Source organism: Rousettus aegyptiacus, unplaced genomic scaffold, assembly GCF_014176215.1.
Source record: "Rousettus aegyptiacus isolate mRouAeg1 unplaced genomic scaffold, mRouAeg1.p scaffold_m13_p_2, whole genome shotgun sequence".
Lineage (NCBI taxonomy): Eukaryota > Metazoa > Chordata > Mammalia > Chiroptera > Pteropodidae > Rousettus > Rousettus aegyptiacus.
Window position 1 is genome coordinate 82538077 of NW_023416295.1, and position 24136 is coordinate 82562212.

At 47.7% G+C, this 24136-nt stretch overlaps 1 protein-coding gene across 2 annotated transcripts; it reads left to right on the forward strand.

Moving 5' to 3' along the window:
* Positions 1-15960: 15960 nt before the first annotated feature.
* On the forward strand, positions 15961-23661 carry TMEM37 (transmembrane protein 37). Of its 2 annotated transcripts, none has more exons than XM_016151416.2 (2): positions 15961-16074; positions 21306-23661. In XM_016151416.2, exons 1-2 carry the CDS (start codon positions 16054-16056, stop codon positions 21876-21878), a joined length of 594 nt encoding a protein of 197 aa, XP_016006902.2. In that variant the 5' UTR covers positions 15961-16053; the 3' UTR covers positions 21879-23661. The 2 variants fall into 2 exon arrangements, with proteins under 2 accessions (XP_016006902.2, XP_016006903.2); XM_016151417.2 differs by lacking the exon at positions 15961-16074 and adding an exon at positions 20601-20771.
* The last annotated feature ends 475 nt before the right edge of the window (positions 23662-24136 follow it).

A 24136-nucleotide genomic window follows, 5' to 3' on the forward strand; every position in this document is an offset into this window, starting at 1 on the left:
GATTATGTTTCTGAGACTAAAACTTTAAATATCATTGACTGCCACCTGGAGATTTTGTTTATTGGAAAGGACATCAAATAAAAGACACTTTCCAATCTCACTGGAAAGGAACTTATCAGGCCTCCAACCACAAATGGACATCTACCCCTGTCTCTCACACCTGTCCTGTGACTCCCCACCTACAATGCACATCAAATACTCCCCAAAGATGAGAAACTGCTGACACCAGAGGTAGACAGCTATCCCAAAACATCGACAAGGCTTGTATACCTATGGATCGATATTGAATTCAGACTCTACTTTGATTGTCTTTACCTGTGTGCTGATGACATAAGTCATATGATAGTTATACTTGTTCTTCGAGTTTTTCTATATAGTCCAACTGTTTATGATTACTGAATGTGTATAAGAAAACTGTTAATACTCTTTATGACTGATATAAATGTTATATTAGATACCAAATACAGAAAAATGAGGCAGAAAGCAAAACTTGGAGCATGATAATTCACAGGATAGAAATGCTCCAGCTTTTTCTTTCTTTTCTTTCCTTTTTTTCCTTTTTTTTTTTTTTTTTTTTTTTGCAATAAAAGCCATAAGACCTGATGGCTTTGATGGCTTTCAATTTACATGCCCTTCCTTATTTGGAAAAAATTTAGCCTCAATTCAGATCACATGGTTATGGTACTGCCCCATGCCCAACAGTCAACAAGATGATGTTGATACTGAGACTTCCTAGGAATGAGCCTTCTTAGCACTGTGAGACCACACTATCTGACCAAAATGTTGGTCATCAATGCACACTTCAGACTGATTTATAGCCAGAAGGGGAAACTGTGGACAAAAAGGGGTTTATGGAAAGTAATCTCACAGGATGATCTGATTATAATTCCTAACTGGGCAGGTCATAGTGGGTAGTCATGCCTCAAGCATATAACTTTTTTAGTCTATCTTTGCCTTAAGCAAGCCCTGTCCATTGTTTCTGTGCATCTAGGTTAACACACCTTTGAAATAAACTTTACCCACCTTCAAAAGAGTACACAGTTTTGTTAACTATTCTGGTATCTGATCCCGGCCCTGCTTTCTCCCACCTGCACGTAAGCTTCTTTATAATCCCTCCTTAATTTCAGATACATAAAATAAACCGCAAAGTAGTTATTCTCCAAAGCATTTGAGATCTTGCTCCCTGGCACATGTCGTCAGTTTGTCTCAAATAAACTCTTATAAAAATTCTCAAAGAAAAATTATGTTTCTGGGAGAGGTTGAAACTGCAATTAGATTTGGTACAATAGGCTTTTAGCATGTGTGATGCCATTTTGGGTCTGTAGGTTTTTTTCTTTAACAATATACATCAAAATAGCAAATGTTAGCAAGGAGGATAAAATTAAATTTTGGCAAGGATTTTACGTGGAGACAGAAACTCTGATACTACTACTGGTGCTAGTATTTGCTGAGGAGTCATTTAGAGGAGCATAATGAATTCAAGTATATGCACAAGCCTCATGACCCAGCATCTTGGGAACAGGTACTGTGCATTTACTAGGTTGTTTGAGAACATTCAGTTCTGACAGACAAAAGGAAAGGGTGAAGGAGTGAAAGATATGTGAAGTATAGATAGAAAAGACAACATGCTGTGCGAATAAAGCTAGAAAGGGGTAGAAAGGCTGAAGATACTAACTATTCCTGATCCACTTAATTTTCATGAGGGAAAGATTATTTATAAAACACTACATATACGCAAAGCACACAACACACCTAATATTCATGATCTCAATGCAACTATCCATTGATGATACCTATTCTGCCCCAGAGGTGTTCTGCCAGATCAAGTCCAGAATTGTTCATCAGATTAATTGGTGAGTTATAGCTGTAACCAGGCCTACTAGTGCTTTTGTGCTGGGTGGGAAAATTATTGCTTGGCTATCGCCATGGGAACATAGGCTATTACCTATGGGAACATAACATTCTAACAATAAGCTTTCTGCTTCTGTACTCCCACTTGCACACCCAACAGGTAATGAATAGAAGAAAAATAGACTTTTATGTTTAGACAGAATGAAGAATGGGATTTGGGGCTTAAAAACCCTGTACCTCTACATTTCAGGGTTGCTTAATTTGGGGTCTGCATATCCCTGGCAGACCCAGCTGGCTGAATAAAGAGTGTGTTCCCTATAACTCACTGAGTTCTGGTGGTTCATGTGTCTTTTGGGGGCTGGCGGCTACAACATTTGGAGGCCTCAGTGAGATCTCAGGGAGTGGCCCTGAGATCTAAGACCGGACCAGCCTTCAAAGTGGTTGCTATCCCTGTTATAGATTCAAAGGGGTGGCCAACCTGAGATGTCCCAGGGACCTTGACTGCCATGACAATGTTAATGCAATTGTCGAGGACGCAACTTTCAGGACATGCTCTTTGTTCCTGGTCCCAACGGGAATTTGGAATCTCCTAGGCCTCAGCATCTGGATGAAAGGTACCTTTCTCTTCCTGTTGACCGATCATTGAGGGTTCATGGAGAAACTGGATGCAGTCATATCTCCTGGACTGTGGCCAGGCTGCAGGACACCACCTCCTGTGCCCTGTTGTCTGGTTCTGTTTATTGTCTCTGGTCCTGTCTAGGTTGTGGGTGGCAGACTTCTCTGAGTCCACCTACACACCAGTAATTGTTCTTGTCTGAGTGTCTGTTTTGTGTTTTCTGTGCAAGCGATGGGGGGAAGCCCGAGTTCACAGAAGATACCCTTAGGGTGTCTCCTGAAACATTTCAAAGAAGAGTTTGTAGAGGAAGCTAACTATGGCATAAAGTTTTCTCCAGGTAGACTAAGGATGTTGTGTGAAGTTGAGTGGCCATCTTTTGATGTAAACTGGCCTCTGGAGGGTTCTTTTGACAGGGGTTTAGTGAGGAATGTTTGGGACATCCTGATCAGTTTTCCTACATTGATCAATGGTTAAACCTTGTTCAGAACCCCCCTCCTTGGCTCCGCCAGTGCCCTTTCTCTAGGGGTGCAAGTCTTAGTTGTGGGCACCCTGAAACATACACCAACTGAATCTCCAAGACAGCCCAGTCTCTCAGTCCTCCAATCTCCACCAGAGGACAGTGACCTTCCCCCACCCTATAATCCAGGACAACAGAGGCCAAATAGCACCACCTCACCTCCTCAAAGGGCCAGAAAGTAATCTCTATGGGCCTCCTGCTCCCACTCCAGGAAGGGCACCAGCTGATATCACCACCCCGGCCATCCTCCCTTTGCGAGAAGCACCACCCCAGGGACAACACACAAACAGGCCCTTTATGGTTTATGTGCCTTTCTCGACTAATGACCTGTACAACTGGAAGGTACAAAATCCGCCTTTCTCTGAGAAACCCCAGGCATTAATGGGACTCTTAGAAAGTGTCTTTCAGACTCACTGCTCCACCTGGGACAATTGCCAACAGCTTTCAATTACCCCCCAAGAAACCAGATGCATTTGGACTGAAACACAAAAGATAGCTGCGGGAGGAAGGAGAGTTGAGGAAGCACGGGAACAGATTGAGGAGGAATTTCCCTTACTCATCCAGACTGGGACACAATTCTCAGGCAGGGAGAATGGCATTGGGTCAGTACCACCAGATTCTAATTGAGGGGATTAGGATGGCTGCTCGTCAGCCAATTAACCTTTCTAAGGTAATTGAAGTTATACAGGGAGGAACCCCAGGAATCCCCTGGAGTGTTTCTTGAACGAGATGTACCGGGTATACACCCCCACTGATCCTGAGGCCCCTGAGAACCAGTAGGAAATTAAAATAGCCTTTGCTACTCAGGCAGCCCCTGATATCTGGGAGAAATTGCAAAAATTAGAAGGTTTTGCAGGGATGAACCTGTCTCAACTTGAGATATCCTAGAAAGTGTTCAACAACAAGGAAGCACTGGATGACCCCAAACATATGGCTAAAATCCAAAGCTACTGTCATCGACCCAGCCAATCTGTTGCCAGACTCAGACCCCGAGACCTCCTCCATTCATGACTACACAGATTTCACTAATGCTGTCTGTTCCTTGCAGCCAGACCTCAAAGACTTCTCTCTGCCTGAGGCCGATGAAATTCTATTCACAGATGGGAGCAGCTTCATGCAGGAAGGAAGGAGGTATGCTGGGGCAGCGGTCAGTCGTCAGTCGTAACTCTAATTGGCACCATCTGGTCACAAGCTCTTTCCCATAGGATTTCAGCTCAAAAGGCTGAAGTCATCACCCTCACTGAGGCACTAAGATGGGGAAAGGTAAAAGGCAGTCACAACATACACTGACGCCTTTGCTGCTGCACATGTACATGGAGCCATCTACAAGGAAAGAGAGCTTTTGACTTCAGCTGGGAAGAACATTAAGAACAAGGAGGATATCTTAGCCTTACTTGAAGCCATATGGATGCCTAAGGCTCTCGCTATTGTTCTTTGTAAAGAGTATCAAAAAGGGAATAGTCCTGAGGCTGAGGGAAACCAACGAACCGATGCAGAGGCAAGAACAGTGGCCACAAGGCCAGTGGGGCCCCCACCACATCTACTGACTGTTGCTCCTTACCCAGAACTGCCTCCGTCTCTGACCTATATGGCAGAAGAGAACATATATTTTCAAGACAAGGGAGCCACTAGGAACCAACAGGGGTGGTGGACAATCCCAGATGGAAAAATTGGTCTCTCATGGGCCGTTAGAAGGACTCTCCTCCACCAACTACACCAGACCATACACCTAGGGTGAACTAAGATGCTCCAAACTTTAGACCTCTACTTTCACTTGTTAGAAGGGGGAAGAACTGCAGAGGAGATTGCCTCATGATGCCCAGCTTGTGCCCAAGTTAATCCAAAAAAGGGGAAAATAGAATAACCTAAGCATAGGGAAAGAGGAACTTATCTGAGGGACCACTGGGAAGTCGATTTCACTGAGGTAACCCTGACTGTGGGGGGCTACAAACGTTTACTTGTTTTTATAGACACCTTTTCAGGATAGGTAGAGGCCTTCCCCACCAGGAAAGAAACTGCCTTAGCAGTTACTAAAAAACTACTACAAGAAATCCTCCCTTGATTTGGTCTCCCTGGAACTTTAGGGTTGGATAACGGGCCAGCCTTCATAGCAAAGGTATCACAGCAATTGGCTAGCTACCTAAATTTGCGATGGAAACTTCACTGCGCCTACCAGTCCCAGAGTTCAAGCCAAGTAGAGTGAATGAATCAAACCCTAAAAGAGATATTAGTCAAGTCTAGATTAGAAACTGGTGGGACCTGGGTAGAACTTCTCCCTTTGCTCTTCTCCGAGCCAGGTGCACTTCATATATTAATGGATTCACCCCATTTGAAATTTTCTTTGGAAAACTCCCACCTTTAGTACCTAGAATAGAAGATGAGAAAAAGGCAGAAATGTGTAACCTTGTCTTACTTAAGTTTTTACAGGCCCTTCAAAGTGTACAGAAGGTTTGTGCTGTTCACTCAGCCCCAGGGGACAGATTTCCCCATCAGTTTCAGCCTGGGGACTCTGTGTGGATCTGGAAGTTCACTTCCAAAGGACTAGAACCCAAATGGAAAGGACCCTTCACTGTCTACCTGGTAACGCCCACTGCAGTTAGAGTAGATGGCATCCCATCATGGATTTATCACTCCTACATTAAGGCAACACGAAAGTGGACAGCTCAGGAAGACGGGCCCTTAAGACTAAGACTCAAGTGTACATAAGTATAACCCTCTGTTTCTTCCTTTTTTCCTCTTTAGCCCAGGCATTCAACCAACCACAACCAGAACCAGAAGGAACATTAATAACTTTGCTAACGACAATACACAAGGTCTTAAATAAGACCACCCAGACATAGGACAAGATTGCTTGTTGTGCCTAAACCCAAAACCCCCTTACTATGTCAGGGTAGGAACTTCCCTAAATTTAACTGAGCTCAGCAGGCTAACTTCAAGTCAATTTACTAGCAGAAGTAGTCCTTCAGAACAGAAGAGGTTTAAATTTATTATTCTTAGAACAAGATGGATTATGTACAGCTCCAGATGAAATCTGTTGCTTTTATGCCAATAACTCTGGAATAATTAGAGAAAGCTTCCGACTAGTACGGATAAGTTAGATGTCAGGGAAAGACAGAGACTAGAATCAAATAACTGGTTTCATAGGATGTTCAGTTGGTCACCATGGCTAACAATCTTTCTATTTTCTGTAGCTGGACCTTTAATCCTCCTCTTCCTCTTGTAACTTTTGGCCCATATTTTCTTAATTTCTTGTTTGCATATATAAGGAAGAGAATTAATTCTATTAGACTTTTAGTATTATGAAATAGAGGCTATGAGCAAATTCCGCATGAAGAATCAAAGGGTTTGATTTTCTGCTAAGGTCAGTGGGGAATGTGCTGGCTGGGAACATGATTGCTTGACTATCATCATGGGAACATAGGCTATTACCTATGGGAACATAACATTCTAACAATAAGCTTTCTGCTTCTGTACTCCCACTTGCACACCCAACCTGTGGGTTGACAGGTAATGAATAGAAGAAAAATAGAGCTTTGTGTTTAGACAGAATGAAGAATGAGATATGGGGCTTAAAAACCCTGTACCTCTACATTTCAGGGTTGCTTAATTTGGGGTCTGAATACCCCTGGCAGACCCAGCTGGCTGAATAAAGAGTGTGTTCCCTATAACTCACTGAGTTCTGGTGGTCCATGTGTCTTTCAGGGGCTAGCGGCTACAAAACTTTGACACTTGAAGTGTGTGTGTTTGCACTGGGGCACCTCTGTCAGTTGGGCCCCTTACTCAGACCTCATCTGGAGCCTTTACAACTTAGCTTCAGTGTAAAAAGCTAATTTCAGAGGGAGAGCAAAAGAGAGAGAGAAACAGATAGGACATGTGAGCATTGCATACCCAGTTACGCAGGACTCAGGTGATACATGCCTTCTAACCCTCTTGCACCCTATCCTAGGTATATGAATCCGCTCAGTCTCTCCCCTGTCTTCTCATTGTGTGCTTTAAATTGACGTAATAATTCATGTGTTTTGGCATCTCGAGTTGGTCTATGAGCCTGGATCAGCCTGCTTGGTAGTATATAGCACAAAAGTAATTCCCCACAGGGCAGGACATGGACCAAGATATTCATCAGTGTGGTGGTGAGGCTCTGAAGTGACCGATTGTTCATTACTAAGATGAACAAATTAAATGCGTGGATGAATAAGCAGAGCCATCAAAGAATGAACCAGACTCTCAAACTTGTCTTACTGGGACTCACAACAAGAAGAAATACTTTCACATTACAACCTGCATCCATACGTCTTCTACTTTTGAAAACAAATTTACGAAATGATATATACCCTGATTAGGTTTAAGGCACTCTGATCTTTTCTATTCCATCCAATTCATCTTTTATAAATTCTGCCTTTACCCTACCAAATTGGTTTCACTAGCCACTATTGGGACCTAACCTATTGTCAATATAAGAATGTCCAAACCTGTAGAGAATTTTTATGAGTTTATTTGAGCCAAACTGATGACACGTGCTTGGAAGCAAGATCTCAAATGCTCTGGAAAATAATAATTTCGTAGTTTCTTTTATGCTTTTGAAATTAAGGAGGGAACATATATGCAGGTGGGAGAAAGCAGGACAGGCATTGGATTCCAGGATAGTTAACAAGATTATGTGCTCTCCTGAGGGTGGTTAAAGATTATTTCAAAAGTGTGTTAACCTAGATGCACAGAAACAATGGGCAGGGCTTGCTTAAGGCAAAGATAAGCCTTTTACTAAAGAAGTTATAGGCCTGAGGCAAGACTACTACCATGACCTGCCTAGTTAGGAGTTAATGATCAGATCACCCTATGAGGTTACTTTCCACAGAACTCCCCCCCCCCGTGCCCCCCCCCCCCCCCGCTTTTAATCCACACTGTCATTTGTAAAACGCTAAATTAGGTGTATACATACATCAACAAGGATGGTCTTAAATTATTCTGTTGGGTAAGAAAAGTAGAAAATAGAACAAGATTTATAGCACAATGCCACTTAGGAAAGCAAACACACACACAGATACACACATAGTTAAGAATATATATCAAACACATAAGAAGGGATACCAATGGGGAAATGAACAAAAGAAAATAAACCCCAGGAGGATCTGGAGTACAAGGATCATGCCCACGTGCCAGGCTTAGAGAAGAATGGTTAACAGGGCCCTGAACCCACTAAACAAAAAGATGGGGCAGGGGTAGATCTCTTACTGGAAAAGTTTGAGAATCACATAAATATCTAAAAAATATGCAGAAGCTGGAGAATGGCACATTTAGAATTCTTGATATGTACTAATAGAATCAGTTCACGAGGATCTGAAGAGAGGAGGAAGGGTCCCCTCCTTGTCAGCAAGGTGATGCCAGCTAATAAGCGGGTGGTTGGCTTGGTAGCTTGAAAGAAGTTATGGAGTCATGGTTGTTCAGTACATTCTGTCATGCTTCAGGGCAAGAGGCTCAAGATTAGGGCCACCACGGCCCAAGAGAGGGGCTCTCTGTTGGGTGCATAGCCCCTGTCTCATTGCCATCTCTTTCTTGCCCATAGCATCTGTTGCCCAGGAGGCCATGTTTTATACTACATGACCCTGCCCCCAGCCCTTCGTCACCCCTTATCTGGATCCGGTTGGATCCACAGTCCCAAAGTAACCAGCATTCAGTCCATCTGGTCACCTTTAAATTAAGCGGCCTGGCTCATTTGATTCACTCTGGGGAAACTGAACCCAGAAGTGAGAGAGCATTGCCATATGGGTGAGGGCTGCAGCAGAACTGGCATGAGTCTGGGCAGGAGAGGCTGGGGTGGGTCTCCAGCAGGCCAGAGTTACACAGAACAAAAACTGGGCCAGGCTAAGGATGGTCACGGTGGTACAGTGAAAATATGCAGACACTGCAAGCATGGCTAGCTTCCTTTACTGGCACAATGCAGAGCTGGGCTTCCAAACTGAAATCCTTTTGAGGACCAGGAGGCAACACAGAGGTGTGCACAGAGCCAGGGTAAGACAGGGGGTCCCCGCAGAACACAGCATGTCCATGGGGCAGCCAGCCAAACAGGAAACAGGACCTTCTGAGTTCCTCAGTGTCTCATTTTCAGGAGAATCCAGAAATTCAGAATTTAGTATATAACCTCCTTACTTTTAAATGGACATTTCTTTCTTTTGATTAAAAACAATTTGTGGACAAAACAAAACATGTCTACAGACTGAGTGTGATAAGCAGCCAGTGCGCAAACTCCCAAACCCCACTGACTGAAAATGAAGGCCTGGAGGCTGCCCCATCCTCCTGGGGAGATCATTCTCCCATCAGTGACTCCCCCAGAGCAGTGGTCCACAACCTGTGTTCCTGTGAGAATCTAATGCCTAATGATCTGAGGTGGAGCTGAGGCAGTGATGCTAGCGCTAGAGAGCTGCTGCTGCAAAGACAGATGAAGCTTTGCTCACTTGCCTGCCGTTCATCTGCTGCTGTATGGCCGGGCTCCCAACAGGTCACAGACCAGTATGGTAGTGGTCCACAGCCCAGGGGTTTGGAACCCCTGCCCTAGAGATCTTCTCTTCCTTACCACTCCTCCAGATCTTTGGACATCAAATCTAATCATGTTGATGGTGGATTATTTCCTGGCTTTCCCAGAGCTGAGGCAAAGCCCTGTCTAAATTATTTAATTGCCCTTGTCATCATTCTATGCTCCACACTAATTCCTGGTGCCTGATTTTGTTTCCTGGGCCCTTTGATCCCAGTGAGGTGACCTGTTTAGGGAAGAGCAGAGACTTATTGGGGGTTAGGGTGGGGATGGGCTACTGGTCTACTCATCCTGGATGTGTTTGGTTAAGAAGGAATCATTCCCAAGAGACTGGGTGTCTCAGAGTATGCCAACAAATCCAGTACCATGCCTACAAAGAAGAAGGTGCTAGGAGTCTTCCTCATGCAATTTTAAGGTCTACCTGGAATCCCTCGGGTCCTGATGCCTTGGAGGGCTACTATCTCAAGGACCAAAGACTAGAAATTGGAGATCCCACTGAAAGGACACCCTCAGAAGTTTCATCTGCATCACTACCCATCACTTTCAAAAAATTTTGAGGGGAGTTTTGATATTTAGAGACATCCAGGAAAGGTAACTAGTTCCCACTCCATTCATTCATTGCTCCAACTGCAGCCAGTTCCCCTCCTTACCTCCCTCATCAGAAGCTGGTGCCTTGGGCTGGCTGAGGCAGATGTAGGGTAAACATTACACCTGAGACCTACTCAGAGGGAAGGCAGACAGAGGCAAGCCACAGAGTAGGGCAGGGAAAGCCCCTTGAGGGCCCCCACTCCCCAGTCCCACTAGAATGTGATAAACAAGATCTGTGTTGCAACACGGTGCCTCTGCGTAGAGGTTGGAATGCAGGGCTGGTGCTCAAGGCAGAAGGCAAAGGGCAGGAGACCTGGTGTGGAAGGGAATGGAACTGGCCTGTAATCACAAAATCATGAGGAGGGGGCTGGGAGAAGAGATAGAACCAGTGTGTGAAGGCAGAGCATCAGGCAGAAGAGGGGAGAGAGGGAGGAAGAGGCCACGGGGCTGGTGCTGCTCCCTCTCCAAGACCACAGAGGAGGCAGCAGTTGGAGAGATTGAAAAGCTGGCAAGGGGGCGGGCATGGTTAGTCAGCAGCACTGAGACTGTGCAGTGAACTTGGGGCGGGCTCCCAACACACTCCCTTGTTATTACCTCTGCATTTCCAGAGTGTGCCTGCCCCACCTTGCCCCTTAGACTAGGAGTCCCTGCCCTGTAACCTGCTCAAAGGAGAAAACTCCAGGGCAAGAATCTGCCTCTTTAGACTGAAGCTCCGTAACAGCAGAGATGGAGCCAGCCTCTTCCATCTAAGGTTTCCTGGGGTCAGGGACACTGGATGGTCAAGATCATAAGTTATTGAGCACTTATCACTCACTGCCTCATGGGAACCTTACAATACCAAGAGAAATATGTTTCCCCACCTGACAGAAAACCAAGGCTCACGGAAGGGAAGTAATTGTCCCGAATGCATTTGAAGCCTGGTTGGTTACTTAACAAACTATTGACCAGTCCCCATTCTTGGAACTGGGAGAGGGGAAGGGGGAGAGAGAGAGAGAGAGAGAGAGAGAGAGAGAGAGAGAGAGAGAGAGAGAGACACCTAGAGTATAGCATTTTAGAGAGGAAAACAGAAAATTCAGGAAACAGACAAATAGAGAAATTCAGCTAATGATCAAGAAAATACAAAGGTAATAGGGGCGAGTGCATGTGGGTGATACTCTGGCTGGGAAAGTCAAAGGAGGCTCCTGAAGAGGCAATAGCAGACCCCAGGGGAAGGCCTGCCACACAGAGAGAACACTGAGAACAGAAGTCCTAAGATTAGTTGGAACTTCCAGCCCAGGACCTAAGCTGAAAAGTGTGACTGGAGCTGAGGGTGTGAGAGGTGGTAGGGGCCAGATAACTCTATCCTCCTAAGCCTTGGGAAAGAAGGGATGGGAAGCTATGCAGGGATAGAAGGGGTGAGATGGAGGCAGGGAGGCCAGGCAGGAGGCTTTAGAGATGGGCATCCACTTTAGAGATGATGCAGCTAGAGTCATGGAGATGAGAATGCAGTGGACAAGGTGTATGAGGAAATAGAGAGATAGAAGATGTGGGCCTGAACTGGGCAGGTCAAGGAGGGAGCAGAAATAAAGTGGAGGAAGATTTTGACCCTAAAACTCAAGCTCTTTACCACTGACAGATATTTTGCCTTTATCTTCTTCATCTCTTATTGCCCAGGACAGTAGTAGATACCCCTTAGGTATGATGCAGGAAAGGGCAAATTCTCTGAAGTAGCCCTGCACCTAGCGGGTTCTTGATGAAACACAACAAAGAATTCAAATGCATACACGTTAGAATCAAAAGGAAATTTTATTAGAGAAGGAGTAATGCTCCATAGACAAAACATGGTCTCCTCTCAGAGCTAAGCAAGAACCTGCAAGAGACTCAGAGGGACAGAGAAAATATAGAGACGATGACGATGAGAGAGACAGAGGAAAAGACACTGAGAAGGACCCCAGAAGTTTGTGGAATTAGTTTATATATCATTCTTAGTTGATGAATTATAATTTAAAGACTTTGTTAACCCATTTTCCTTTGATGGTATGGGCATACAATGTGAAAAAATAAGAGTATGTAGCATGAAAAGGTAAGAATATGCAGTGTGAAAGGCATGCTGGCAGTTCCCAGACTTTGAGTCATAGGTTTTCTATGGTTTTAGCCATAGGGAATGAATGACTTTACTTTGCGTGGGGCACAACTTAAAGACTCTGTTTTCCTATTTTCCTTTCATGGTATGGGTAAATAGTTTGTTAGCAATCCCAGCAGAAATCTTCCTTTGTTCTGCAGGTTTCTTCCTGATCTGGACATAGGCCCAATTAGCATATTGCAGTCTCCGAATGTAGGTAGCTTTGTGTTCGGTTGCTCACAGGCGCCATTATGCTAGCAGGAAGGTGGCTCAATACCTAAGATGGCCAACGGCTCATGATCAAAGTTACAGCAGAGACTTCCCGGGCAGCAAGATCAGCCAAATAGAAAAGTCCCTGCCCTGTAACCCCACCGACATCCTGGGCCAAAATCTTTAAAAACCGCGCCTATACCCCAGGCACGCGGGACTTCTCTGGCCCCTTTCCTCAGGACCAGTGAACTTCGCCCGCGGACCCTAATAAAGCCTGTTTTATACTTCGCTTCGGCTCAATCTCACCCTCAGTTTCGTCTCCTCTGGCCGATCACTTTGATTTAACATTTTGATTTAACATTTTACTTCCCTTGTCTCCTCCTACATTAGGTATTCAATCAACTGATTCGTGCACTAGGGACATACCAGAGAACATCACAAAGTCCTTGGCCTCTTGAAACTTACACTATAGAGGGAAAGGGGATGTATGTGTGTGTGTGTGCGTGTGCACGTGTGCACGTGTGTGTGTGTGTGTGTGGTGATAAGGGGGGAAGGGAAAAGGAAAGGGTTATTTGAGATGTATATGGTGGTCATGGTAGGCCTTTCTGATAAGGTGACATCTGAGCCCAGACCTCAAAATAGTGAGGTGGTGAGTCTTAGATGTGAATGTCTTGAAGGAATACATTTCAGGCAGAGGAAGGAGCAAGTACAAAGGCCCAGAGGTAGGAGAGTGCTTGTTGACCAACCAATACATCTAGTCCTTATTGATTCATTTATCAGTACCTGTGTCTCTCTGCCTTGGAACTCTCTAAAAGCAATAAGTAGGTCCTTCTCATCAGACAAGAGTGTTCGGAGGTGTGGAGTGGGGGCTATATCCTTCTTTTCTTTATGCTATTCCTTGTTCCCCAACTTTGGCCAGGCCTAGAGATAGGGATGGGAGATGTACAGGTATTGAATCTGTCTCACTGTCTGGAGAAAAGGCAGAGAATGTCGGGAAAAAGGGCAGGTTTTGTGCTGTCCCAGGAGCCACCACTTACCCCATGCTATTTCTGGTTTTAACTCCAAGGGGTCCTTGTGGAGAGCTGATTGCAAGCTGACAAGGTCCTTGCAATCTGTGAGGTCAACCAAAGGTTGCCTCATCTCTATGAACCCTCCTAAGAATGGGGATAATCTATGGAAATGCAAACGATTATAGCAGAGTGTGTAAGTTGGGTGGGGACAATTTTATGTTAGTTAGCAATTGTATGCTCTTGTATAAAAAAAAGCAGCTTGCAAAAATAAAACTGGGTCAATACGCCAACATCAGTGGATAGTGCATCTGCTGATCCCAGCTTTGTCTTCTTTCTTTTCTTAATCTCCCACCGTTCCCACTCAGGTACATTCTCCAGAGCCATGCTGGATGTGACAGGATGTACCACTTGCTGCATACGGCAGGTCCTATCTATCATTCCATTACCACCTCTGCCCCTGCTGGATCCTCATGGCACTGGGGATCCCCCTCCCTTCCAGACAATCACTCTTGCTGAGTTATCTGCCTCTCTCACTATCTTACCAGCGGCTGGGAATATACTAAGGTAGTGCTTTGGAAGCTGCCACAGCCCACTGAGCCCCAAGCCCTGGGCACTGTGGTGATATGTAGGAGACTCTGGGATCCTACAATGGAGAGGGCCAGCCCTAGTGACCAACTCATAGGCGTGATGACTGGTCCTCAGCACATATTCCACCCAGATTCCCAGCTGTGTCCTTGGCCTTTTAATGACCATAAAATGCTTAGAACTGGACAGTCACTTCCTCATTATTCCTAAGTCATTTCTGCCTCTTCAGCTATCTTGCTGACAAGACATGTTGCTCTAAATTCTACTGATTCAAGACTTTCTATTCTTACCAGAAAAGCAATCATGCCTGACACAGAAATCTTAGAAGGCACAGGATGGGCATGGATTACCCAACTCGACAGTTCTGATTTTAATTCCAGGCACTTCCCTCCTAGTCACATAAAATTCTGCGGTCTCCAGTAACTGAAAAGTTCCCTCCCAAAGAGCAATCTAGACTCTGTAAAGGGTCCCCCAATAGGGCGAGGTTCTCCAATAGGACCAGGTCCTCCATTCCTGTGTCAGGCCCTTCTCCAGAGCCCAAGGCTGTGAAGGGAGGAGAACCTGGCTTCTGGGGCCCTTGTTTGGGGAGAAGGCAGGTGGAGGTCATGGAGGAAAGGCCCCCAGAAGAGAGGGGCTGAACTGGCTGGGCCTGGTTAGCTCCCCTTTGTCTTAGCTCAGTGATTCTCAAAGCAGGGCCCCTAGACCCACAGCAGTAGCAACACATTGTTAGAAATACACAAGACCCACTAGGTCAGAAATTCTGGGGTAGGGCCCTACAGTCTGTGTTTTAACAAGCCCTCCAGGTGATTTTGATGCAGGATTCTGGCAAGAACTCAGACCCAGACTTGTTCTGCCAGTTAAATCTAGCCCTGGTTTCCCATTGGTTGGAATGATGAGGGCATGGCCCTCAGGTGCCTGGGCCCTGAGGACTGGGTTTAAGGATTTTTTTCTCTGGAAGCGGAGGAAATCAGATAAACATCTAACTGGGAGATGCACAGACAACTGTAACTTTCCCCTCTTCTCACAGGGCTCTTGGGGGAAAAGAAGTAAGTGTAGTTGTTTTGAATGTTCTTGGGTAATGTCAGAGGTAGCTGCCTGCCTGCCTGCCTTGAATGAGCCAAATAATTTTACATTTAGTTAGGGAGAAAGGGGATCTTGCTTTACCTTAAGCAGGATCCCCGCTCCTTACCAACACACTTCCCTATAAGTGAGATGGGAAAGGTGGGTCTTAAGTGGAAACTTCTGCCCTTGAACCCTCAGCCTCGTCCCATCCCATTTTGGTGAGAACTCAGGCCCCATCAAAACTCCAGGAGGGATAATGACGTTTGTTTGGTCACATTTGCCTTTTTGATGGTCGCTGAGGAAGCTAGGAGGGCGACAGGTTTGTACATTCCCTTTTGAGGGAGAGAGAACTGATGAAAGGTGGATTGTCCCAGATAGTACCACTCCGTTTATTCTAACCGCGGCTTAGAAACATTAACCAAGCAGCCCAGGGTCACACAGCGCTGGCGATGAAAGCAGCAGAGCCCGGGTGTGAACCTCCTCTTTCACTACCCGACGGACGCTCGACTTAGCAAGCTTGGGCTGGAACCGAATTCTTGGGCCCTTCCGCCGGCGCCGTCCGGCCCTCGAGGAATCTGCGCCCCAGGCCAAGTAGTCTCCAAGGTTTGGGAACAAAGGAGTGAGTCCGAGCCTGACGTCGGCTGGGGCAGCCCCTCCCCTCGTGCCCCATCCTTCTCCCTCGGACTCGGGGAATCCTACCCCTGCGAGCCGGGTGCTCCCCGCCGTGTCCGCCCTACCCCCCTTCCTCCGCCCAACCGCCCCGCTGACTCAGCGAAAACCGAGCCGCAGAGGGCAGCGGGGCCGGCCGAGCCCGCCCCGGGGTTAATTGCTCCGCTTTGAACGCTGCCTCCCTCCCCGCCCTCCGCCCGCCCAGCAGCCGCCCCGCTCCGCCCCGCCCCCCAGGAGAGGTTCCAAGACGGGAGCCGGCGGCAGCAGCCCGGCGGCGGGAGGGAACGAGGCGGGAGTGCGGCAGGTCCCCGGTGCAGCATGACGGCCATCGCCGTGCAGGTAGTCCCAAGGCCCTCAGCCATCAGGGTCTGCCCCACCGTGGGGGAGGGACGAGGCTTCACACCCAGAGCGATCGCCGGCGGCGGGCCGTGGGTGGTGGGGTGGTGGACGAGAGTGCGTCGCCGTGCCCGCCCCCTGCTGCAAGCCTGCGGGGCTCGGAGGAAGGTGGGCGGGAAGCAACCTGGCGGCGCCCGCGCCCAAGTGTGCTCCTGCGGCGCCGACTGCTCCCGCCTCCGCTCGCGACCCTGCAAGCCCCCGAGGCTTCTAAACTTTTTCTGTTTCTCTTTGGGGTTACCAGTGCCAGTCGGTTAGGTTCACCAGAACGGCCTCTCCTTTTTAAAAAGGAGGTGCGTCTGGGGTGGAGGATGAGCAGAATCCACTTGCACAGTGAGTGGGGCTTGCCTTATGTAACCTGAAGATGCGTCTATGGAGAAGCTAGAACTTTACAGGTTGGGGACAAGAAAGACTCTCCCCTCCTCATAACTCCGTTTGAGGTGTTTGGACTCCCTAGTACTCACGGACGCCTCAGAGAAAAGGCTTCACTGAGGGGAGCGGCCGCATCCTCCAAGTTTTGCTTTTTCTTTGGGGTGGTGCAGGATGTTTGTGTTGGCCGAGAACTCACCCATTCCTACCCCCTCCCCTCGGGCGTGCTGCTCTCCCTGGTGAAGTTAGTGGCGGGACCGCTAAACTGCGGGCGAGCTTCCTTTACGCGCAGGCATCCCACCAGCTCTACGCCCCCAGACTCTGCCGACTAGATTGTCCTGACGATTAGATAGGCTTGCAAGTGCTCAGACCTCCGTAACACTGACTCCGGTAGATACTGCTTCGCCCATTTTATAGAGGTGATAATGAGTTCGGAGGTGAACGAACCTGTCCGCGGCAGCTCGCTAAGCTGTAGAATCGAGATTCAAAGCCAGGACTTCTTGCCTCCAAATCTCACTCTTTTTGCCTTTCCCAAACAGTAAGAACCCCACCCACAGGGCACCCCCACCCCAAAACCCCTTCTAGCCAGCCAGTACACAGCTGGGGTGGGCTGGGTGGGGGGCAGGGAAAGGGAGGCAGCAAGTTCCTCTTTGTTCTGGGGCAGAATCTTGAGTCATGACCGGCAGCCTCCTGAGACAGGCCTTGGGAAGACCAGGACAGGCAGTGTGGAGACTGGGACTGGGTCTGGTCTCTCCTCTGGAGGGGCTGACTGTCCAGTTGGGGAGAGGGACTTGTAAACAAGAATTTAGAAGAGGTAAGGGGAAGTGAGTGCCGAATTAAGAGGTGCAAAAAGGGCAGGCAAGATTGGGGGGGTTGCGGCCTTTGAGTTGGGCTAGGAGGAGCAGGTAGCAGGGAAGACCAATTTTTAGTGGAGGAAGGAGGAGGAGGCCCATGGGGGAGATGAAGTAAAGCCCAGTAGCTCTATGCTGAGGTGGGACAGCACAGGCTGCTGCCCTGTGAGGGAAGGTGCTATGCTTGCATGACAATAGTCACTGCTGCTTAGGAACGCTTAACTGAGGTGAGAGGGATTGTACTAAGCACTTGGGGTAATAACTTATTTCAGCTCCACAGCAACTACAGGAGGGTGGGTACTGTTATCTCCATTGAGAGGTGAGGAAAGGAGAGACAGAAAGAATAACTTACCAGAGGTCAAACAGTTAAAAAGCAGATTGGCTGGCTCCTGGGACTTTATAACCAGTGTGCTGGGGTCATGCAGGCAGGCCAGGCCACTCTCACAGGATAATGGCAGGCCAACTCTTTAGGAAGCTACTGAAGAAATTTCCTGCTAATTATAAGAGCCTGACTTGGGCCTGGGCAGAGCGGGCAGTGAGTGGAGATTCAGATCTTGGGACTGTGTTGGAAATGTGGAGAATAAATAGTGATCCACCAAAGTGCCTACTTAGGTGTTGATGGCAGCAGATGGGGTTCTGGGTTACAGAAGAAGATAAGACCTTGGCATGGACTCAGTGGCCCAGGAGTGTCAAGTGACACTGTTCCAGGGGTCACTAGAAATCATCTGGCTTACAGATGAAGAAAGGAAAACGTTTGCCCTTTTTTTAGTGGAGGCAGTTAAGGCCCTAAGAGATTAAAGTGACTTGCTCAAGATCACACAGCTCTGGGCTGGCAGGTTAGGGGCAAGACTCAACTGCCCTCATCCCCTCTTGTCCACTGGCCCTTCATTAACCACGCTGCTTCCTAGCTGCCCCTCCAGGAGAAGATTTCAGGCTCTGGATTGCTGAAAACTAGTGGAAGTACAGAAGCTGGGGTGTGGTGCCGGGTGGCTGGAAATAAAGATACCAATATACATTATCGAAGGTGCTAGTATTATTAATAACTCCAGGGAAGTGGGAGCTGCTCATGTGCTAAGCACTTGGGAGTTTTATTGGCAGTCAGAGAGTTTAAACGAAGTTTTGTTTTACAGTGGGAGGGGGAAGAAATGAACTGATATCAGGTGTCTTCTCTTTCTGATCCTGGTGTGATATTTGATGGCCTGGAGAGTAAAGTCCAGTCTGTGTTCAGGACAGTGAGGCTCAGGGAGGGACAGGACATACTTTGTTCTCCAGACAGTGATCTCTTGGGTCAGAAGGTTTCTGGTTCCTGTGCTCTTGTGACTTGCCCTCTGCATCTGGGGCTCTCCCATCCTAGGACCTTATCAACCTCTAAGGATGGTGTAACTCACCAGGTGCCTTTATGACTACGGCTTTCCTGCAGGAGTCACCAACTTTATTTTATAGGTGAGAAAACAAAGGCTAAAGAGGTTCAGAAACCACCCAAGGACAAAGACCTTCAATAGTTTGTAGACATAGGTTTGAAAGTTTCCTTGGTTTGTTTCTTAGCAGTAGAGCTATATTTTTCTAATGCTTTCTGTTGCGGACTCCTAAGAGTCCCACTGTCTCCAGCAGATAACAGGGATCTGCTGTAGTTGGAGTGAGGAAAGGACCCAGAGCTGGCCTGCTCAGTTTCCCTACTCCCCTGCTTCAGCAGCTGGAAGCTCCTCTGGGAAGCAAGGGGACGCAGTTTGAGAACCACCTCCCAGACTTCTGCCTGGGTGCTCTTTACAGTGCCTCAGTCTGCCTTTGTCTCCAGTTCTGAGTCAGGGTCTTGACCCCTTGGATATCCTGTGCTCTCTAATCCTTTTCTTCATCAGTAATATTGAGCCCCTAACACCAAGGCTCTGTACTTGGAAGGCTCCAGTTGGTGCTTATTGGCTGAATGCATTCCATGCTCTGTAATTATACGGTTGTCCTGGCAGCTGTAACAGGCTTTATTGTGATTTAGGTGAGTGATCTTGGGCGAGTCACCTGATCTCTGCATAACAGTTTGCCTCTTAGCATACCCCAACAGACTTTCCTACTCTGCCAACCTCACAGGTTTAAGAGTAAAGTAGGACCCTACCTATGCAGAAGTGCCAAAAGTAAATGAGATTCTTATTCATGTATCCCTGGCACTGAAATGAGCAGTAGCTTCTGCTCAGGTGGGCAGATTAGCAGCCATCCTGATGATCTTGCTAGGGCTATAACCACAGCACTCAACAAGGAGCGTGGCTTTGTTTTGTGTTCCTCACAAAAAGATGTGGCATGGACTTGTCTCTGGAATCCTCTATTTGCACATGGTATAGGGTGCACTCCATAGTCCCTGTTAAGTTTCACAGCATTGACTGCTACACATGAGCTGTCTTGGTTTGCTTGCCTTCCTAGATGGGGTGTAACCTAGGCTGCTTCTACACATACTATAAAGTGTGTGATTTAATTTATGACTGGGAGGGAGACCTGGTTTAAAGGAAGCTTCAGATGGAAATGACAGTAGTTGCAAACTTGACCGTTTATTTATACCATGGCTCTTCTTGAGTACGCATTGAATGCCCAGGTTAAGCACTATGCCACGTACTGAGGACACATCAAAGTCTAAATGGAAGGCCCTGTCCTCTTGGAAAGCACAGTTTCCAAGCGAGATAGACAATATATAACTATAAATTAGAAGGGAATGGTTATCTTGTGGTCAAAATGGTGAAGAGAACAAACAGGTGCCTGACGGAAAATGACAGGGAAGGACCCAGTTTGGGTTGGATAGGCAGAAAGATGGCTCTGAGGAGGTGACATTTCAGCTGATATGTGAAGAATGGAGAAAAGGAGGCACTGGGGAAGTCTTTTGGTTAAGAGGGGGCCAGTAGGTCTGAGGGAAGACAATTCTAGGCTTGTCCTAGGCTTGGAAAGAGGGCTGCTGTGCTTGAGTGAGGTGCCGAGGGGGATGCGCTTGGGGGTGAAGAGGGAGGCAGGGCAGATCTGCAGTGCTTTGGGGTTGGGCAAGGGGTTTTTACTCTGAATTGTTTCTTTTGCTTTCTGGGTTGGTGGTTGGGAATAGCGCCAGGGTAGTGTTCCAGTGCTGTGAGATAAGGGACAACTCACTGGACTCCTGGCTCAACTTGCCAGAAGAAAGGAGGGGGATTCCAGTGCTGAAAGCAGAGGCTGAAGGAGAACCTCAGTGGCCCTGTGCCAGCGCTCCCCCACCCCCACCCCCACCCCAAGCCCAAGAAGCTGCTAGGACAGGCAGTCTGGTTAGCAAGTTCTGGGATGGGCTAAGCAAGACTGAAGGGCAAGGTGCAAACATCACTATCAGTACCGAGGAAAACAAGTTAATAAAACAGAGGCCTGGACAGAATGTAGAATGTGCAGAACCAGCTGGGCAGGGATTAGAGAAAACTGGACATGTACTGGGTAAGTCCTAGGGAGAGAGGGAAACTTAACCGTCTATTATGTTCTGGTAATTTTTACAACCCTCATGGCCTTCCAGGCAGTTTTCTTGTTCTGCTTACAAAGAAACCCAGGCAAGCTGCAAGCTCAAGGTCACACTAGCGAGGCCAAACAGGTTTCTGAATTCAGAAGGGACTAGGATTTGCCAGTCATTAGAATTTGGATTTCACTCATTGTGAAGATCATTAAAGAAAGGTTAGGGAACTGTTCAGGCCTGGTGAATAACTGGACAGTCAACGCTTATAGGTCTTGAATGGAAGACGACAGGGAACAGGTAGAATGGGGGAAGGGTTCCCCAGATAAGGTGGGTCTGCTGAAAGGTAAGGAAGAGCTGGGGAGGAAGCTATGAGTGAAGGTGGCATGCCAGGTGTCACTGAAGACCAGAGTAGAGAGGAAGGCTGTGGGAAAGTGGAAGGCATGCTCAGGGCCTTTCTTAAAGAGGTTGGAACGGGTGTGGCAGGGCCCTCTCTGACAGGCTTCCTCTGTGATATTTTCCAGGCCCAGAGGCTACTGGGCCAAAAGAGGCCCCACTGGTACTTCTTTGAATCCTTCATCCGAACCCTCATCATCCTGTGTGCCGCCCTGGCTGTGGTACTCTCCTCTGTCTCCATCTGTGATGGCCACTGGCTCCTGGCTGAAGACCGCCTCTTTGGGCTGTGGCACTTCTGTACCACCGCCAACCAGACTGGGCCACACTGCCTCAGAGACCTGAGTCAGTCCCACGTGCCAGGGCTGGCTGTGGGCATGGGCCTGGCTCGCAGCGTGAGCACCTTGGCCGTTGTGGCTGCCATTTTTGGCCTGGAGCTCCTCATGGTATCCCAGGTGTGTGACGACCTCCACTCACGGCGCAAGTGGGCCCTGGGCTCTGTCCTTCTCCTCATCTCATTTGTCCTCTCGTCTGGTGGGCTCCTGAGCTTTGTGATCCTCCTCAGGAACCAGGTCACACTCATCGGCTTCACCCTGATGTTCTGGTGCCAGTTTACAGCCTCCTTCCTCTTCTTCTTGAATGCCATCAGCGGCCTGCACATCAACAGCATCACCCATCCCTGGGGCCAACTAAGGAAATTTTAGCCTTCCCCACCACTCCGAGGATGTCTGATTCTATAACAAAGTGTGCTCAAGATGGGACTTTTCCAACGTGTGACCTCTGGTGGGATAAAGGTGGGACAATAACCTTGAAACTGCTGCCTCTTGGCCAGTGACTTTTGGATGGTTAGACAGAAATGGCCCAGGGACCTTTGCAGTTGGTCTGCAGGGCCAGAAGCCAGGAGGGTGCCTTAGTGCCACCAGCTGCACAGGGTTAGCCATGTTATTAGAATGTAGATTTTAGAAGAACACATTTTAAAACCCTTTTCTTGAATCCTTCCTGGGACAGGTATAGATTTGGAAGCAGCTCTGGTAACTGGTGCCTGGGCTGGCTACACATTTTATGGCTCTGTACTGGGATATAAGCTATAGGATTCCTAGGGCCTCCCGGGATTGCTAAGAATGGGTCATTTTTGCCAGATAAGGGTGTTTAGTCAGTGCCTAGGACTTTTCTTTCACCAGGTCAAAGGTCCTTTGTATGCATTTCCCTGCCTTAGCTTTGGTCATGCTGGGGAGGCAGAGTTCAGGATTCCCTCAGAGTTTCTTGCACATGGTAGGTTTTCAAACTGTTTGACTTGATTTGATCCCTGCTCCTTGGGGAACCCAATAATTTCTGGATAATCCCAGCTTGCGCCAGCTGGCTGTCCCACTTTGAGAAAAATTCTGAGCAAGACCTCCAGGAAGGTCCACCTGATTTCTAATGCACAGCCGTTCCTGAGGTGAGTGTGTGTGTATATCTTTGCTGGGCACCAGACAGCCTCAGGGTGCCATATTTGATCCTAGAACATAACTCAAAGAACACGTGTCTGGACCTTGGGTCATAGTTAATAACCGTTCTAGGGATGAATGCAGGTGAAGGGGACCAGGAACCAGTGGAGATTTCCATCCCTGCCAGCAGCTCAGTGTTCGTGTGCCCTAACTTGCCCCCTTTCCAGTGTCTTTTGCCCTTGGCCCATTCCATTCTACACTATTCCCTTCCCGCTCCCCCACCTGATGAATTCTGGTCTACCCTGGTTCATTCTGGCCGCCACCACTAATCCCATAAGGTTTTGGTTTCTGCCCTGCCCTTGTCACAGCTGGTCCCTTTCCTAGGCTGGCCTGGGCACCTATACCTACCTCTTGTGATTTTTTAAAAAACTTTTATTCCAAAAAGTATATAGTCTGTGAAGATGCCTCAAGAAAGGTGTTGTGGAACAATTGGTATTTTGGAAAACAGAGCTCATCACTGTATAGGCTGAGTTTTTAGTCCTGGAAGTAGGCATCTGGCTTTCTTCCCAGAAGCAGTCTACAAGAATCAAAGGGTGACCACCTTGTCTCTGCAGGGGAGAGGTGTGGAGGTGGAGAGCCAGAGCAAGAGAAGAATAGCACCCATCCACGGTCATCCAAAGCCAGGCCTAGAGCTGGGCCCACCCACCAGCAAGATGCTCTTTACGCTAGGGGAAGAGTTCTCCACTCTGTCCAGAATGTGTTCCCCTGAGCACACATAGGTTTTATTTTGTAAAAGGGTTCAAATATAAAGTCATCTTTAATCCTCACAAGGCTGGCAGGGAGGGGAGGGAGTATTGACATTCGAGGGAACTGATACCCAGAGAGGAAAGGATAAGACTAAAATTGCCATTGGGGCAGGGAAACAAGCCGTGTAGAACACACAACTTTGGAGCAAGAGGATTTGAGACCAAAAACCTTGGACTGGACTTCTGCCACTCCCTTGCCCATAGCTTGGGAAAATTGTAGGCCCATGGTAAACCTGTTTCTGTTTCGTCAAGTGCGATCATGTCCATCTCTGGTACCTGCATGGGAGGGCTGTGAATAACTGACCGAAAGAGTAAGAATAGAGGGATACCCCTTATCATGCTAGGGTTACTAAAAGGGAGCTGGGGGTCTTGGGGCTCTCCCAGTCTCCACTGGGACTTGATCATATTAATTCAACTATTGTATTGAGGCTCTAGGATGAAAGCTGCTGGACAGGTGAGGGTCTTGTGAGGGTCCACCTAGGGCCAGGGGCCTCAATTGCTCATGTTTCCTGGGTTTCTAAGCTTGTCCCTGAAAACTAGAGCATGGATCAGGGAAGCCCCATTTTCTAGGAAGGGGTAGGGGCGTTGGCCAGAGCATCCTCCCTCACCTGTGTCTCAAAAGCAAAAAGATGGACAAATACAGACCAAATCTTGCCCCAGTAACCATTTATTTATTTTCCTGCTCCCTTCTGGGACCCCTGAACTACTGCTTCCAGAAGAACACAACAG

Excerpts from the sequence above, each read along its gene's own strand:
- TMEM37 (XM_016151416.2), top strand. The coding sequence starts at position 16,054 with ATGACGGCCATCGCCGTGCAG. Across the intron at positions 16,075-21,305 it reads TGACGGCCATCGCCGTGCAG|GCCCAGAGGCTACTGGGCCA; the intron begins GTAGTCCCAAGG and ends GATATTTTCCAG.